This window comes from Petaurus breviceps, unplaced genomic scaffold (assembly GCF_028583685.1).
Source record: "Petaurus breviceps papuanus isolate PSGF00001 unplaced genomic scaffold, PetGlider_PUasm1.0 126, whole genome shotgun sequence".
Taxonomy (NCBI): Eukaryota; Metazoa; Chordata; class Mammalia; order Diprotodontia; family Petauridae; genus Petaurus; species Petaurus breviceps.
The window spans coordinates 40,234,725-40,251,082 of NW_027185655.1; the positions used below are offsets into that span (position 1 = coordinate 40,234,725).

The window sequence follows — 16,358 nt, forward strand, 5'->3', positions numbered from 1 at the left end:
CAAACAGAAGTACAATAGAAAGAGCATTGGCCCCCAAGTGAAAAACTTGAGTTCAAATCTAAGTTCTGATGCTGGGTGACCTATATCCTCAAGCCCCAGGAAAACAAGAGCACTGGAATAGATGGCCTCTGAGGTCCTTTCCAAATGTAGCTATAGTATTTTATAATATTTAATTTGATAAAAATGAAATGGGATTATGGAAATGAAACTCCCTTGAGTGTCTAGTTATAATATGCATGCATTTTAATACTAATGGTACATTGTGCAAACTACTATTTCACCAGATGTTATACTTCAGAAACAGTCTCACTGTAAACATTTCAGCTTTTCATCGGGAAAACAATACAAAGCAAAAACCACTTTGTAAATGTTTTGTTGCTTGCAAAGAAGAAAAGACCCAGGAAACAATGTAATTGAAGCAGTTGCAACTGTTTTGCACCTGAAATTGCAGTTGGGAAGCAGAAAGTTTGATTTTGTCTTAATTTTAAAACATATTGTGATGTTTCCAAAATGAAATGTTTAATCCTGTCATTGTCTAATCATTGTTTTCTAGTTGCCTATGTATCCTGGGAAGCCTTCGTTTTAGGACTTAGATTTTGTAATCAAGAGGTATAGGAAAAAACAAAATGAGACTCTGCAGAAGACTAAATATTAAAGAAAAGATGTTTTTGATAACCACCAATCAGTCTGTAGTATTTCACAGTCATAACCACTGACCCTATTACATAATGAGAAGAAAGTAAATTAAACATAACACACACAACATTAAACATTTTTTTTCTTTAGAAATAGCTTCCTCTTGATGAGGGTTTGAATGTCTCCTAATAATGCTTGGGGTAGGGATGGGGGTCGTTTCTTTTCATATCTTTTTTGGATAATGGGCAAGGCAACTCGTTTTTTGAGTATGATCCTATCAAATGAAAATGTTAAAGAAAGAAAATTATAAAATTTGTGACAAATTGAACTTCCAAAAATCTCAAAGTTTGTTTTTCCTCCCATGTTTTCTTCTATTCAATTATTCATGACCAAGTGGGGAATAGGAAAGAAAGCTATGTGCTTTTTAATTATAGTATCCATCTTGGTCTATTTTTTAGAATTCATAAAACTTCTAAGAATCAACTAGTATGCTTTAAGCAAATGTGAATAAGAAACATATGAATCAAATTAAAATAATTTTAAATGATGAATTTTAGGCATGAGAGTTTTCACTTTGCAACTAGTCCTAAAGCCAAGAACTATGGTTTTCAGTTTCTCTACCCTTATTAGTTAACTAATCCTTACACTGAGACTAACTAGTTTGTTAGAATATTGTTTATATAACACCCTATGTGGAGAAAAAAAAGCCTTCTTCTTTGGTGGTGGAATGTGTAAAGAACATGGAATAAATTTTTTTAGAAGGAAGTCTTTTGTACATTTCCACTTAAGCCTTAAATATTGACATATGGAATATTCTCCAATTAATAGGAAGGAAAATAACTATTTAATGACTCCTTAGAAAATAGGATTTCTTTGCTCAGAATTAGACTATTTTACTGGAAAGAATCTATTCACACAGAATAGTGTCATTGAAAGAATTTCCAGGGTTCTGATTATAGAAGCCTCTCCTCTGTTTGACTTTTAAAGCCCTTCCTACTTGTCTAGTCCTCTTATACCTTATAACACCACCTTCCAGGCACTTTGGCCTCCTTATGTGGCTCAAACAAGACAGTTCATCTCTGACCCAGGTGTTTTCACTGGCTCTCTCTGCTTCCTGGCTTCCCAGACTTCCTTTCCATCTCAGTTAAAATCTTACCTTCTGTAGGAAATCTTTCCCAGTCCCCCTTAATTCTAGTGCCTTTCCTCTGAGACTACCACCAGTTTATCGTGTATATAGCTTGTTTGAACATGGTTGTTAATGTGTTGTCTCCCCCATCAGACTGTGAGCTCCTGGAAAGTAGAGACAATCTTTTGCCTTTCTTTGTACCTGCATCTGCTTAGCATAGCACCTGGCACATTTTGTTGTTATTGTTGAGTCTTTTAAGTTATGTCCAGCTCTTCATGACCCCATTTGGGGTTTTCTTGACAGAGATATTGGAGCAGTTTGCCATTTCCCATTCCAGTTCATTTTACAGATGAGGAAACTGAGGCAAACAGGGTTAAGTGTCACACAGCTAGTAAGTGTTGCAGGCTGGGATTTGAATTCATGAAGATGAGTCTTCTAGACTCCAGGCCTGGCACTCTATCCACCTATGCCACCTAACTGCCCAAACGGCACATATAGTAAGTACTTAATAAATGCTGGCTGACTGACTCCCCTCTAGGCGCTGCTTGAGTCTAGTGTTACTGCCTCTTACCCAGGAAGAATCATTTGGTGTTTATTTTTTTAAGATTTGAAGTTACATCTAATACTTAATCCTAAACCTAGAAAATTAACCCTGATTAACCTAATTAATCAAACCTAATCCTGAACCAAGAAAAGGTTGTTCCTTCATTTATTCATTCAACAAGTGTGCACTGAATGTCAGCTGCGCTCTAGGCATTGTGGTCAGATGTAAAAGATGAATAAATTATTCACATCATCAATATCTTGGTTAATTATTATTCTTGTTTCCAGGCATTATTTCAGCTTCCTACAAGTTGCTATCACTGTAGTTTAGCAATCAAAGTAGATAATGCCATGTTCCTACATTACAGTTTTATGGACAGCAGTTGGGAACATTCATAGAAGCGGAGATTTGGAGTTGGAAGAGAGCTTAGGAACCATCTAGTTCAGCTCCCTCATTTGGTTCACAGAAACAATTATTTGTCTTCAGTTACAAAAGGAGTAAGTAGAAGATGAGGGACTTGAGCCTGAGTCCTTGACACCTGCATCCCTTCTCACTGTCCTGGCACCAGTAGGACCCCAAATGGGTCTCAGATTCAAGTATCTTTGACATCCAAACCAGTTCAGAATCTGTTCTTTGAGATGCTTCCTTTTTATACTTTGAATGCTTTGTTTTCCTCAGTTTCTTAACAAAACCAACCTTTTAAATCTTTCAGGACACTTATGAGATTGTCAGGGGATTGAGGACTGCCCTTAGTGAATAAGAGTGGGGGCAGCCCCAGGAATTGGTAGCAGAGTGGGGGTAGAATTGGAAGGTCCTGGAAGAGAGAGAGTTTGAACCAGCAGTTGATTTTTTCTGCAGTCCTGGAGAAGATTGATTGCTACTTGTTGGAGATATGTAGAGGTAGTTTTTGTTCAGGCATGTGCAAGGCAGGAAGACCTCTGAGTCCCAGATGCTGGGATTCTGAGAGGAAGGAAAATTACAAATACCAGATATCCATTTTAAAGTTTTTCATTTTAATAGCTGGTGTCTTGGGAAGAGTCAGAGGTAGAAGATTGAATTTATGAAAGACCTCATAAGAGTAGTTATGAGTGTTGTGAGCCAGGCTATTTGGATTAGTCAGATGGCATAATCAGTCAAATTATAGTCAATTACATTAGAACATTTTCTATATCCTGGATAGTTCCAAGAGTTTCTGGTCTCTACACAAGTCCACTGGAAATTCTAAGGGCATATGAATAGATTGGATATTGATCAAGTCTAAAAGAAGTACTAGCCAGTATAATCCAAAATGGAAACCTCTCGGGCAGTGTTTGTGTCCTTTGCTACCATCTTAAAAAGTTTTATTTTCTTTAAAACCCTATGCCAAAAACTGAGGTAGACAAGTGAAATTATTAGAATAGAATCTGCTAGTATTAGAAAAATACTTCTAAAAGGGGCCAACATTATGGTTTAGGAATGTGAGTATCTAGAATGAAAAGAAATAAATCCAGCAGTTTAACTTACTTATTTATCCTGTTCAGACTATAAAACAAGAGTCTAATCCCAAGAACTGAAAAACATATTATAATTTATAATAAATTTTCAGCCACCCGATTTCTGTTTTTACAAATGTCAGACAAGTATATTAAGCAAGATTTCCCCATTTTAACCACCAAACAAATGAAAGTCTTTATTCTTGAAAGTATTATGGGCTGTATCAACCCCCACGGGATTAGCAATATTTCTTGTAAGGAATCATAAAAATTATTGATAGAGAAACTGAACCAAATATAGCAAGAATTATGGTTACCAAGGGATACTGTAGAATTTTGATATAAGAATAGACTTAGAGCCCATTTAGATAAAGCCAGGCAGCAAGATAGAGAAGTTCCTTCTGTGCAAATGAATTGTGTAGTCATCTTAAATCTCTCTAACAGACTGTGGTTTCCTTGAGGACAGGGACCAAAACATCTTGGTCTTTATTTCCCATACTTATAGTGCCTTGAACTGAGTAGGTGTTCAGGAAATGTTTATTAAATGAATGAATGGTAAGGGCAGCACGATTAAGCTTAAGAGGAAGAAAGATCTCCTAAGACTAGCATAATCAAGAAAAGCCTAATGGGAAAAGTGAGACTTGATCTATGCCTTAAAAATAGTGGGAATCAAGAGAAGAGTGGTACAGAAATATAGTGAAAGCAAAGGCACAAAAGATAGAATGAAAAAGCAAAAATATAAGTTGATTGCTTTTGATGTTTGATCAGTTGGTAAGAGTTGAGAAAGGAAGTGGCTGGAAGTTTGATTTCATCAGTAAAGTTCACAAGAATTTCCTCCACCCCTCCTCCACTAACCAACCAGTCCCAGCCCCAAAAAGAGGCACAGTAAAAAGATAGTTGGGGGGCACTGGTTGGCATAGTGAATAAAGCACTCTACTTCAAATCAGGAAGACTCATCTTCCTGAGTTCAAATTTGGCCTCAGACACTTAACTAGCTCTGTGACCCTGGGCAAGTCACTTAACTCTTGTTTGCCCCAATTCCCTCTAACTATAAGATGAGCAAGAAAAGAAAATGGCAAACCACTTCCAGTATCTTTTCAAGAAAACCCTAAATGGGGTCACAAAGAGTCACATGACTGAAATGACTGAACAACAACAGCAACAAAAAGTTCAATGTTCACAGTCAGTTAACAGCCAGAGTCATGGAGAACTGTTGAGTGTCTCATTGTCTACAAATATAGAATATTTCCATCACATAAGGAGATTGAACTCTCTGTATTTCTTACAGTGCCAAACAATAACTACATGCACACAAAATGCAGGTTACTCTCAAGGAAGGAAGGGTTGAGGACTGGAGAAGGGATGCTTCTCTGTTCCCTGTGTATTATTGGTTTACCAGGGAGAATGAAGTGTTCTTTGAAAGAATAGAAATACCATAAGAAAGAAGTTTGGGGGAAAATAACTCTGGAGAGGCTAAGAAGAGGATCCACACTCAGCCCCAAGAGGCTGCTCAGTAGAGCAAGAAATAAGAGAAGAGTGGCCCCTGAACTGTTGTAAGTCTGCAGTAGGTTTAAGGTTCTCATAGAAGGAATGATGGTGAGGATCCATAGGTGCCTCCAGTAAAGAGGATATCTAGTATGGGTCACAGAAGGAAGGGACAGCTCATGGTAGCTGATAATTCCTTGCCTTTTAAAAATTATATACCATCAATAGCTTTTGTTTTGTATGTCACCAGAATTTCTCCCAATATCCCTCTGCCTCCCCCTCTCAGAGAGCCAGCCCACAAAAAAAATAAATTTTTAAAGAAAAGAAAAAGGGGAATAATTGAAAAATCAACAAATTTGATCATTACATCAGATAGTCTGAAAATACATGCAGTGTTCTACCTTCATGGACCTCCCACTTCTACAAAGGAGTGAGAGGGGAGTGTCTTCTCTTATCTCTTTATTGGGTCTGTGCTTGACAATTGATTGCTGAGGGGTATAATGGAAGCCTCCTGGGATGTCTCTCAAACATGTGGAGAGCCCCTGAGACATGCCACCTGGAGACATATGATAAGGATAGCTAACGTTTTATATAGTGCTTAGTATGCTCCAGGCATTGTACTGAGTGCTTCACAATCATTATCTCATTGATTTTCACAACAACCCTAGGAAGTAGCTGTTTATTATCCTTATTTTTATATATGAGGAGATTGAGGCAAACAAATTAAGTTACTTGCCCAGTATCACATTGCTAATAAATGCCTGAGACTGGATTCAAACTCAGATGTTCCTGACCTAAGTTCTATCCATTGTACTATCAAATATCTATATCTACTGATACTATTAAAACTAATGGGGGGTAATAGTAATTATTTCTAAAGTCCTGGCTATGGAAGTGAAAACTTTTGGAGCACAAATACTGCTTTTATTACCAATGTCAGTTGAATATAGGAGCTAAAGAAGAGAGAAGGCAGCATGTGAACAGCTAGTTAAATTGTTGAATTTTCATGAGATACCTCTGATAAAAGTCTAATATTCAAGATGTACAGGCAACTAACACAGATATGTAAGACCAAGAGCCATTCCTAAATAGATGAGCAGCCAAAGCATATGAACAGTTTTCAAAAGAATTACAAACCATCAGTGCCCCCTCTAAGAGAGTGTGATCCAAGTCACTAATCACTAGGAAACACAAATCAATCATTGAAGTCAAGAATTGAAAGAGACCTCAGCAGCCCTCTAGTATAACCTATACAGGAAAGGAATGCTCACTATAACACACATGGCAATTGGTCATTCAAACTCTATTGGATGACCTTTAAGGAGGGAGAAACCACCAGCTCTCCAAGCAAATCATTCCACTTTTGGACAACTCTCATTGTTAGGGGCACCAAGCCTCAATTTGCCTCTTTGTAGCTTTTAGCCAAACAGAGCAAGACTAATCCTTCCACCATGTGACAACCCTTCAGTGCTTTAAGACAGTTATGTTTCCTTCTCCTCTCATCAGATCTTCTCTAGGTTAAACAACTTCGCTTCTTCCAATTAAAACAACTCTCATTTTCACCTGTTGTCACATCCAGAAAATTGTCAAAGACGATGAACAATGAACATTGTGTTGAAAGGGCCTCTCTGGTTCCATACTTCATGAACCATATTTTCCACCTTTTTTTTGGTTTGTTTGCATCCTTGCCTATATCTTTTGCATTGAAGTGACCAAAAGATTCTTATGCTTGATACAATTTAATTCATCTACTAGTGTATTCACTCATCTAAAAATAAAAATCTCATATTTAGAGTACCAATGATTAAATTAATGCTCATAGTCTAAAAATTGTGATTCTTAGCATCTTCTGTTCCATTTTCTGTCACTGCCATCATAGCGTAGAGGCTAAGTGGTGGTTCATATTTTTCTTTACTTCATGGTTGTATTGTCCAAAAAATTATAACCAGCTTTGTAGCCCACCATTCATGATTCTTTCCATGCTTAACCAGGCTAGTCCTTGGAAAACACATAACCTATTGATAAGGTTGTACTCAAAACTGTTTCCTCATAGTTGAATGTATCAGAGCCAATCTCCTTTAAGAACCAGCATCATTTCCATGGCATAATGAGGCATTGGATTAAGACTTTGTAGAAGAGAGTAAATATAATATAATAAGTATAATTGAAAAGTTCTGCAAGTGTGTTCAAAAATTCAACTGTTATGTATGTGCACATGTATATATGTATATATGTGTGTGTGTGTGTATATATATAGAGAGAGAGAGACAGACATACAGACAGACAGAGATCTGGAGAAGTTTCATGTAATACCAACACTATATGAATCAGCACTTTAATGAGATAGGCAAAAAAGTAAAAGTGACCATAGTGCTTCATGTCCAGAAAGAAGGAGAATACAGTCCCATTATTTGCTACTCAACTCGGACCACATCTAGAATATTATGTTTGGCTTTAAATGTTTAGTAAAGATGTTGACAAACTTGGAGTGGTTCTAAAGGAGAGTTATCAGTAATGTAAATGTACTCAAAACCATACTATCAAAGATGATTGCAGGAACTGGAGATGTTTAGCCTGAAAAGGAGAGCCCAGGGGCGGCGAGGTGGTGTAGTGACTTAGAACACTGACCCTGGAGTCAGGAGGACCTGAGTTCAAATGCGGCCCCAGACACTTAACACTTACTAGCTGTATGACCTTGGGCAAGTCACTTAACCCCACTTGCCCTGCCCTCCCCCCTGAAAAATAAAAAAGAAGAGATCCCTGATAGCTGTCTGTTTATATATGTTCTCATATATAGAACTGTCACGTTAAAGAGGGATTAATTTTGTTTCATTTGGTCCCAAGGGGCGGATATATGGAGTAAAGATTGCAGATATTCACGAGATATAAAGAAAAATCTGTTAACAGTCAGAACTATCAACATGAAATGGACTGTCTGGGGAGATAGAGTTTCCCATAACTGGAGGCCTTCAGATAGAGGGTGAGTGATCAGTTATCAGAGATATGGAAGAGGCAGTACCTGTTAAGGCACTTGATGGACCAGATCACCTCTGAGGCTCCTTCCAACTTTGAGATTTTGTGATTCTGTGATTAGAAAATATTCAGTGGGTAGATGGGTTTGTAGGACATAGTAAGAATGATAATGTACCTTAGATTAATTTACTGATTTTATTAATACCTGTACTGTCCTATCACATTAGATGATCATGAGGAAATGTCCTTTGCAGAAACTTAAACTTATTTTGGGGAAATGAACAAGAACATCAAGGGATATTCCACCTAATAGAGGTAGACTGGGCCAACTAGACTTTAATAGTCTCATAAAAGAATCAACCCCATCTAATATCAGACAGGTAATGTAAACATAGGTCAGCAGAACGGAATAGAGATGTTGGAAATAGAACCAAATATTTACAAAAGATCAGTGTTTTTTAAACCTATGGAAAAGAAAAATAGAAGTTATTCTTTAATAAATACTCTCAGGAGCACTAGATAGAAATGACGGGAAATAGCTTTAGAGACACTACATACCATGTATCATAATAAATTCTAGCTATATCATAGATTTAAGTAATGAAAATAAAACATTAAAGGATTAGAGAAATGAAATAATAGGCTTATGTCTTCTGTGGAGTAAAGGTAAATATATATTGAACAAATAGAAGAAACTGGAAACATTGGTAGGTAGATTTGATTACATCAGAATAAAAATGCTGTACCACAAAAATGTGATGGTGATAGAAAGAAAAATAGTTGATGAGAAAAACATTTCTAAGAACTACGAGATAAAATTTTTACATGAGAAAATATGCAAAGAACTGATATAGTCAAGAACAGTCATCTGTTCCCTAATGTATAAGAAGAGACATTCGCAAAAGGCAATACATAAATTGCACATGATAACTTGAAAAGTGTACAACTTTCCTTCTAATGAAAGAACTGCATATTAAGACAATTCAAAAATATAATTTCAGCCCCAACTAAACTAAATGGTTCCAACAAAACCATATCAAATACAATTCAGTTCCTCAAACATTGAATGCCAAATTTGTGCAGAGAACATTGGCAGAGATAGGTAGTAATACAAAGTCCAGATAAGAAATGGTCCCTTTAAGGTATGTCGTCCCGAGAAACTTACTGTGTATGGTGATATTACACACAAGCATAACTACAATATGTAATCAATACTTTAGAGAGGTACAAAACAAAGTCACTATTTCCACTTATGAATACCGATGTTATGAACATCAGGCATATACCTAATGGTGACAGATTTGCATTACAAATTTCCATCTTATCATTCTTCTAACCCAACTCATTCTTTTAAGAAAATAAAAAGGAGGGGCGGCCAGGTAGCACAGCGAGTAAGAGCACCGGCTCCAGTGTTGAGAAGACCTGGAGATCGAATCCTGGGCTCAGACACTTAGCACCCACCCAGAAACACCTGGCCGTGTAACCTTGAGCAAGTTACTTAACCCCAATTGCTTAAAAATATAAAAAAATAAAAAGGAAAGATTTTAATTTGTAGTCATGTAAAAAGTTATTTAGAAATACGCCATTTAGGAACAGCTTCAGGAGTAATTATTTTATACAAATGAGGTGCAAGAGGAAGAATTGATACAGAGAAATTAGATGGGGGAGGAGGGCTGGTAGTTCTGGTAACCTACTTTCATCAGGAATGGGTTTAAGAGGGAACAATACATATATCTTTAGAAGAGAATAAAAGTCTTCTAAATTCAGAAGAAAACAGTAGGGGTATATGAAGGGGGGAGAAGACAAGAGAGGGATCTTTAGAGGGGAGGGTGAGGGAATAGGTGAAATAGTGGTATAGAAGGGTGTTTAGATTTATGGGAATTAGGGGATGGGGAGGGATCCTTGGAGGGAGTTAGGCAAGTCATAAGAGGGCAAAGTAGTGGGTAGAAGTAGAGGAGGCAGTAGGGATAGGAAACAAGATATAATCATACATAAAAAACAATTAGGAATAGAATTGATTTGGGAAAGTATATGTCTGTATGTGTATGTATATATGTATGTGTATATATATATACATATATATATATATATAGCTATAGAGAAACATATCTAAAATTTATTGTGGCCTTCTGGGAGGAATTGGGCGGAGGGAATAAAAGAACAAAGTAAAAAAGTGCTCAAGAGAGAACGAAAGATAACTCACAAGGAAGCAAAGAAAAGATGGACAATTGTCAACATGAGCATTATTTATCATATAGGCTTTCTTGAAATGAAAATTTATTGTTACTTATTTTGAATCCTTTCTTATGCACACGACAAGCTTTTTTTCTTTATTTCTAACTTTGTATTTAAGTTCCAACATTTAAGTTTATGATTTTTTTTGTTTCTTTTCTCTATTCTGTATTTGTGTTCTGGCGTTTGAGTCTAAAATAAAATTTTGGAAAAATAAAAAGAAATGTGTCCAAAGAGATATGTGATTTTATTTTTTTAAATTGAACTCTGCAGTTCTAACTACTAAAATGAAGGTAAGATATTATCATCTAAATAAATCTATATTTGTCACCAGGGCAAAGGGAAGCTAGGATGCCATCATTGTGATTTTCTCAACACACCAGCAAGCTCTTCGTATATATGTTGCATTTACTTATCTATGTATATGTTGTTTTTCCTCATTAGAATATAAGCTCCTTGAGAGCAGGAACTATTTCATTTTTGTCTTTGTCTTTCCAGTGCCTAGTTTGGTGCCTTGAATATAGTTAGTTGCTGAATAAATGCTTATGGAATGGAATTGTTTTAATAGGCAACCAAACCTTAATCAGAAATTTAAGTATGAAAACCAAGATGAAAGTGGCTTTTTATACAATATACTATAAATTGAGAATAGGAAAATATCTAAAATGTGAAGAAAACTGTTAAATGTTTAATTTAGATAACATAATAAAGTAGTGATAAAAACTTATTGTTATAAGAAGAATAACAGAGACCCTTTAAGGTACCTATATCTGTGATATTACTATGCCATAATTGGACTCTGGCCCATCCCCCTGGTCATGCCAAATAAGCTCCTTTGTAAAATAAGTTAATGAATATGTCTCTAGAATAAAAGAGATTAACTCTAAGAAGGAGACAAATAACTTCTTCTCCAAAGTCATCCTGCTTATTACTGAAATCTATAATATTCTACAATGAGGAAGTAGATTTCCAACAAATTGTCACTATAAAAATCTGCAATAAAGAGAAAGTGAACTTTTAATCAGCTTGTCTCAACAGACTTATTTGTATCTCACTAAACTAGGGCATGACAAATTTTAATCTGTCTCTCTTAGCTCCTGTGGGTCAGGGTTGTTAGGTGAGCTTGATTGGTTGGAATCTACAGAAATTAAGACATACACTGAGATATTTCAATTAACAAGATACTCCTCCTAGTTCATCTCTTCTGAACTTACTACCGTGCTGCTAGCTCTAGCCTTGACTGTCTCCTTCAGCCTCTTCTCCCTTCTGATTGGATGGCGAAAGGCAGAGTACCAAACTCCCCCCAATGCCTTCCTTTATATATGGCAGAAGCCAAACTCTTAGCTCACGACTTAGTGTCTGCTGTTCTGCCTGATTTCAACTCCATTGAACAAGATGCTCCCCCGCCAGGTACTCCCTAGTGTTCTCCCCTTCTCCTGCTTCCTTTTCTGTGGTCCTCCTTTTCGAGTGTAAGCTCCTTCAGGGCAGGATCTTTTTACTAATTGTAATCCAGAGCTTAGCACAGTGCCTGGCGCATAGTAATAGGTACTTTACAAATATTTATTGGATTGGAGATGTGGGTATTTTCTACCTTTTTGAAAAGCAAGTATATTCACAATTCTGTCTGAATTTAAGAAGAAAAACACCCATACGTCTGCAACTCATGTATGAAGTGTTTATTGAATGTGCTTACAACCATGCTAGTGATTGTTGTCCATTCATATGACATGACTACATTAAGTTATTTTAAGCCACATTGAATTCCTTTTTCCTTTTTCTTATTTACAGGACATAGAAGAATCACAGAATCATAGTGTGGAACCTGTTATAGATGACTACAAAAAGATGGGGACCCTTTTTGGTGAACTAAACAAAAGCCTAATCAACATGGGCTTCACAAGGATGTATTTCGGAGAACGGATTGTGGAACCAGTCATAGTCATTTTCTTTTGGTTTATGCTCTGGTTTCTTGGCCTACAAGCTCTCGGACTAGTTGCTGTTCTTTGCATTGTCATTATTTATGTACAAGAGTAAAACATAGCTGATCCATGTGTGGTTTGACATATGGAAGCCATCTTGTATGTTGATGGATATTTAAGCAAACAAAAGCTACAGAAATCTGCTTTGTTACAAATTATGTCAGCCATTTTCTAACTGAATTTATAAATGGATATTCTTTGAAAATAAAGTCAACTCTTCTTTATTTGGGGGTTAATTTTCAGGTGGTCCAGACCCCTTATTTCCCAGTAATGACTTTTGCCCACTTATTGAGCACTAATCATAAACACTACTACCCCAAAAATGATGAATTATTTATTATTGAATGGAATTGTTTTCATAGGCAAAATGAGACAGAAGTTATGACATTTAGAGATATCAGTTTTACTCCTTGTAAATAATTTAGGGAGAAAGAAGCTAAAGTGATATTTTACTTGAAGATTATTTCCCAGATATTCCCACTTTCATTTGGGGGATGTGGGATTTCAGTTATCCTTGCCATCCCCATACCCATGTGTAAATGAGAGTTGGCTTTATGACTATTCTTGTGATGAAAATGAATCATTCTAGCTCATTTTCTAGAAGTTAAAAAAAAAAGACATGTACTGTTGTGAGAGGAACTGCCCAAGTGGATTAAAACTTCCTTAGGCCTGGAGCCACTTCAGTCTGTCATTGAAGGTTTTAGAAATTTTGGTGCTGGTGAGTTCTTTGTTAATCCAGGAGCCACAAGTGCCCGGTATATGCTCAGCTGGCTGCATACCTACCTTGTGACATGCCTAATTAGGCTGTGGTATTTTCTCCTATCCAACAAGCTTGAGTTTTTATTTTTTATTTTCCATGGGACACTTTCAGTGTATTTTTCATAACTTTTACAATTTTATAGTTCTTTTTTAAACTGCTACTTTAAGATATAAATCAAAATCTGTTTCTTAGCTGGACAGTGGAGTATTTTTTTCCCTAACTTGTTACAAAATCTGCCTGCATCTTTTTCTTTCTCTTTCAAAAAGAAAAGAATAAATCTTTCACCTTTGGTGTGTGTGTGTATATATATATATATATATATATATATATATATAGAGAGAGAGAGAGAGAGAGAGAGAGAGAGAGGAAATAGATGCACAATATTAAAGAAATAGTTAAATTTGAAGTATAATCATCAGTCTTATACATGCAGCAAGACCAAATCTGTGAATCCTCTAAATGGAGAAGCAAAGTAACTGAAAATATCATAAGAGCATATGATGCTAAATCAGAATCTCATCCAGAGGGTGTTAAAAAATACAGTGTATTTGTTTAAATATTGACTTTTTTAAACTTATGACTTTTTTATTTTTACAAAAGGTCTTTGTACTCTATTGTGTGCTTACATTGAGTTTGCAAATATTTTTATACTAAAATACCCTTAATCTACCTACCTTTACAAGTGCAAACTATATGAAAGGGTATTTTCATTTATGCACAAGTACAGTTAAAAAACAACAGAGATTATGGGAATTTGTAGCAGTATAAAATATTAATAACTACATTCTTTTGGAATGCTGCTGAGAGTTTGAATTTCTGAAATGTAACATGCTTAATAACTGCTCTGGTCCCACCAGTGCCTAATGGTGAATCTATTTTTCAAAGTCATTTTTGTTATAAATTATTTAGTATCCAGTCAGCACTATACATTGCCTTGTTATGCTGATGGGATATGTATGTGTGTGTATCAAATTATAAAAAGTAAGCAGGCATTTTGCTATCTCCTTTCACCTGTCTGTTACTACTTACCATGGTATGCCATCAAGTACTATCAAGGAAGGAGGGGGAAGCTAGTAACTAATTTAATGGAGACAATAAGATGTTGCCTCTAAGAAGTGTTGGAATGCATATTGTACTCATTTCCCTAGGTAAAAGAAAATTCTATAACCTAGTCTGGTCATGAAATAAAGTGAGTAGGTAAAATGGGATATTGAGTCACATCAATCTCAGATATGTAACTAATTCAAAGAATTAGTGCTATATGTGAATAAGATGTATAATAATTACCATATAATTTACCCATATTATTAGCCCTCAGTTTTAAAAAGGAGGTAGCGAAATAAGATATTTATCTTATATCAAATGTAGTCAAACAAACTGACCTGGATGAATAAATCTGTTGTCTTTCCAATAAAATATCGGGCATAACTGGGTATTTTGTTTATATTTTGTCTTATTTCTTAATCAGTCATAAATATTGTACTCTTCTCTGCTCCCTACTACTATAAGCATTCTTAACCTCGAGTCCATGAAAAATGATATATTTTGATCACCGTACTTCAATAAATTGGTTTCCTCTGTAATGCTATGTATTTTCTTCTATGCATTTAAAAACGTTATTCCAAGAAGCAGCCTATAGATTTCCAAAAGGAGTCCATGATACAAAAAAAAAGTTTAAGAACCTTTGTATTATAACTATAGCCATCCTTCATTTTCAGTGGTGTGGAAGCCATTTTCTGGTTTTTACTAATATCTTTTTAATATTGGAGAGGGGGGAAATCATTGAAAAATGTGAAGAAAGGCCCAGGGCACACTCAGGGCCTACCAGTCCATACCCCTGCATCTTTTTTAGCAGAGAAATGATTTCCTGTGGTCATCATGCTGCCTCTGGCCTAAGTGCTGGGCTTGGAGAATGCCATTCCAGCCTGTACACTAACTAATTTGTTTCTATCTGATTATCATCTTGAGAAGCTGCACATCCCCAAGGGACCTCAACCTATGGGATAAACCAACTGTTAACAATATTGTTGGGAAGGCAATTCTGAACCCAAGCAATTACGCAGGAAGACTCATGAATAATCACTGCTGTTATTGAGGACTAATTATCCAGTTTGCAGATTAACTACAGCCCTCAATTCCCATAGGGTTTTAACTGGGGAAAGGAGAGAGAAAAGATAGAACTCAGTTTTGTTCCTGTATTATATCGCTAATAAAAGATGTATTCTGGAAAAAAGAAATTAATTCATAAAATAAGACTAGGGGCACATCTCTGGACTTGTAATCATAGAATCCTAGAGCTAAAAGGACCCATAGGGAGTCGAATCCATCTTTCTATCTGATGGATAAATCTTACCTTTAGTAGCCCTGACAAGTGGTCATCTACCCTCCATCACTTATTGATGCTTTCTCTGGAACCCATTAGCTCAAAGTTGTTTTATACTTTAAAATTTTATGGCTCAAAAGATACTTTTACCGTGCAGAAGGGGAGTATATCAGGCTGTATATTGTCATTTAGGAGTCTTGTTGACTTTCTATTAGAAATATATAGCTGTCACTCATATGACCTGGGTCTTCACAATATTGCTACCACATGTTTCAGGGGGAAATCCACTCTGCAGGACACATCAAATGTGTCGACACTATTTGTAACGCTTATTTCAAGGGAAATAATAGTCAGAGATATTATTTAAGGGATACTTTTTTTAATGTTACTTATTTAACAGTGTGTCCCAGTAAGTTCATCTTCATCTGTGAAACATTTTAAAAATAACTTTGAACATCCAGAATACTTATATCAGGGCTGATGGTTCTTGTTAGAAAACTGCCATATTAATTCTCTACCAGAATGTCTTGGTTGTCCAAACCATTTATGTTATACAAACTTATATACAAAGTTCTTTGTTATCCTTTCTAATAAAAGATACTCTGCTGTAATCCTTTATTGTATTCTCTCTTTTAATAGCCTATATGTTCCATATATCAGTTAATTGCTGCCTTATACAACAGCTACAAAAATGATCCAGTCAGCATCACCTGGATGGGCACCCAGTCCTCAAATCTGTTTTCCTCTTTTCCTGTTGCTAGAACAAAAGGCCTGGGACAGTGGTGGTGAGCACTGCTTCCCAAGAATATTTTGATGGAAACAAACAGG

The 16,358-nt window shown here is 36.0% G+C and overlaps 1 protein-coding gene across 1 annotated transcript in view; it reads left to right on the top strand.

Annotated features, from left to right (window-relative positions):
- Positions 1–16,141, top strand: part of FAM241A (family with sequence similarity 241 member A) — a 94,576-nt gene extending 78,435 nt beyond the window's left edge. Inside the window, exon 3 of the mRNA XM_069100281.1 lies at positions 12,257–16,141. Within this exon, the coding sequence (XP_068956382.1) occupies positions 12,257–12,502 (246 nt within the window). The 3' untranslated portion in view covers positions 12,503–16,141. The remainder of the gene's footprint in view (positions 1–12,256) is intronic.
- The last annotated feature ends 217 nt before the right edge of the window (positions 16,142–16,358 follow it).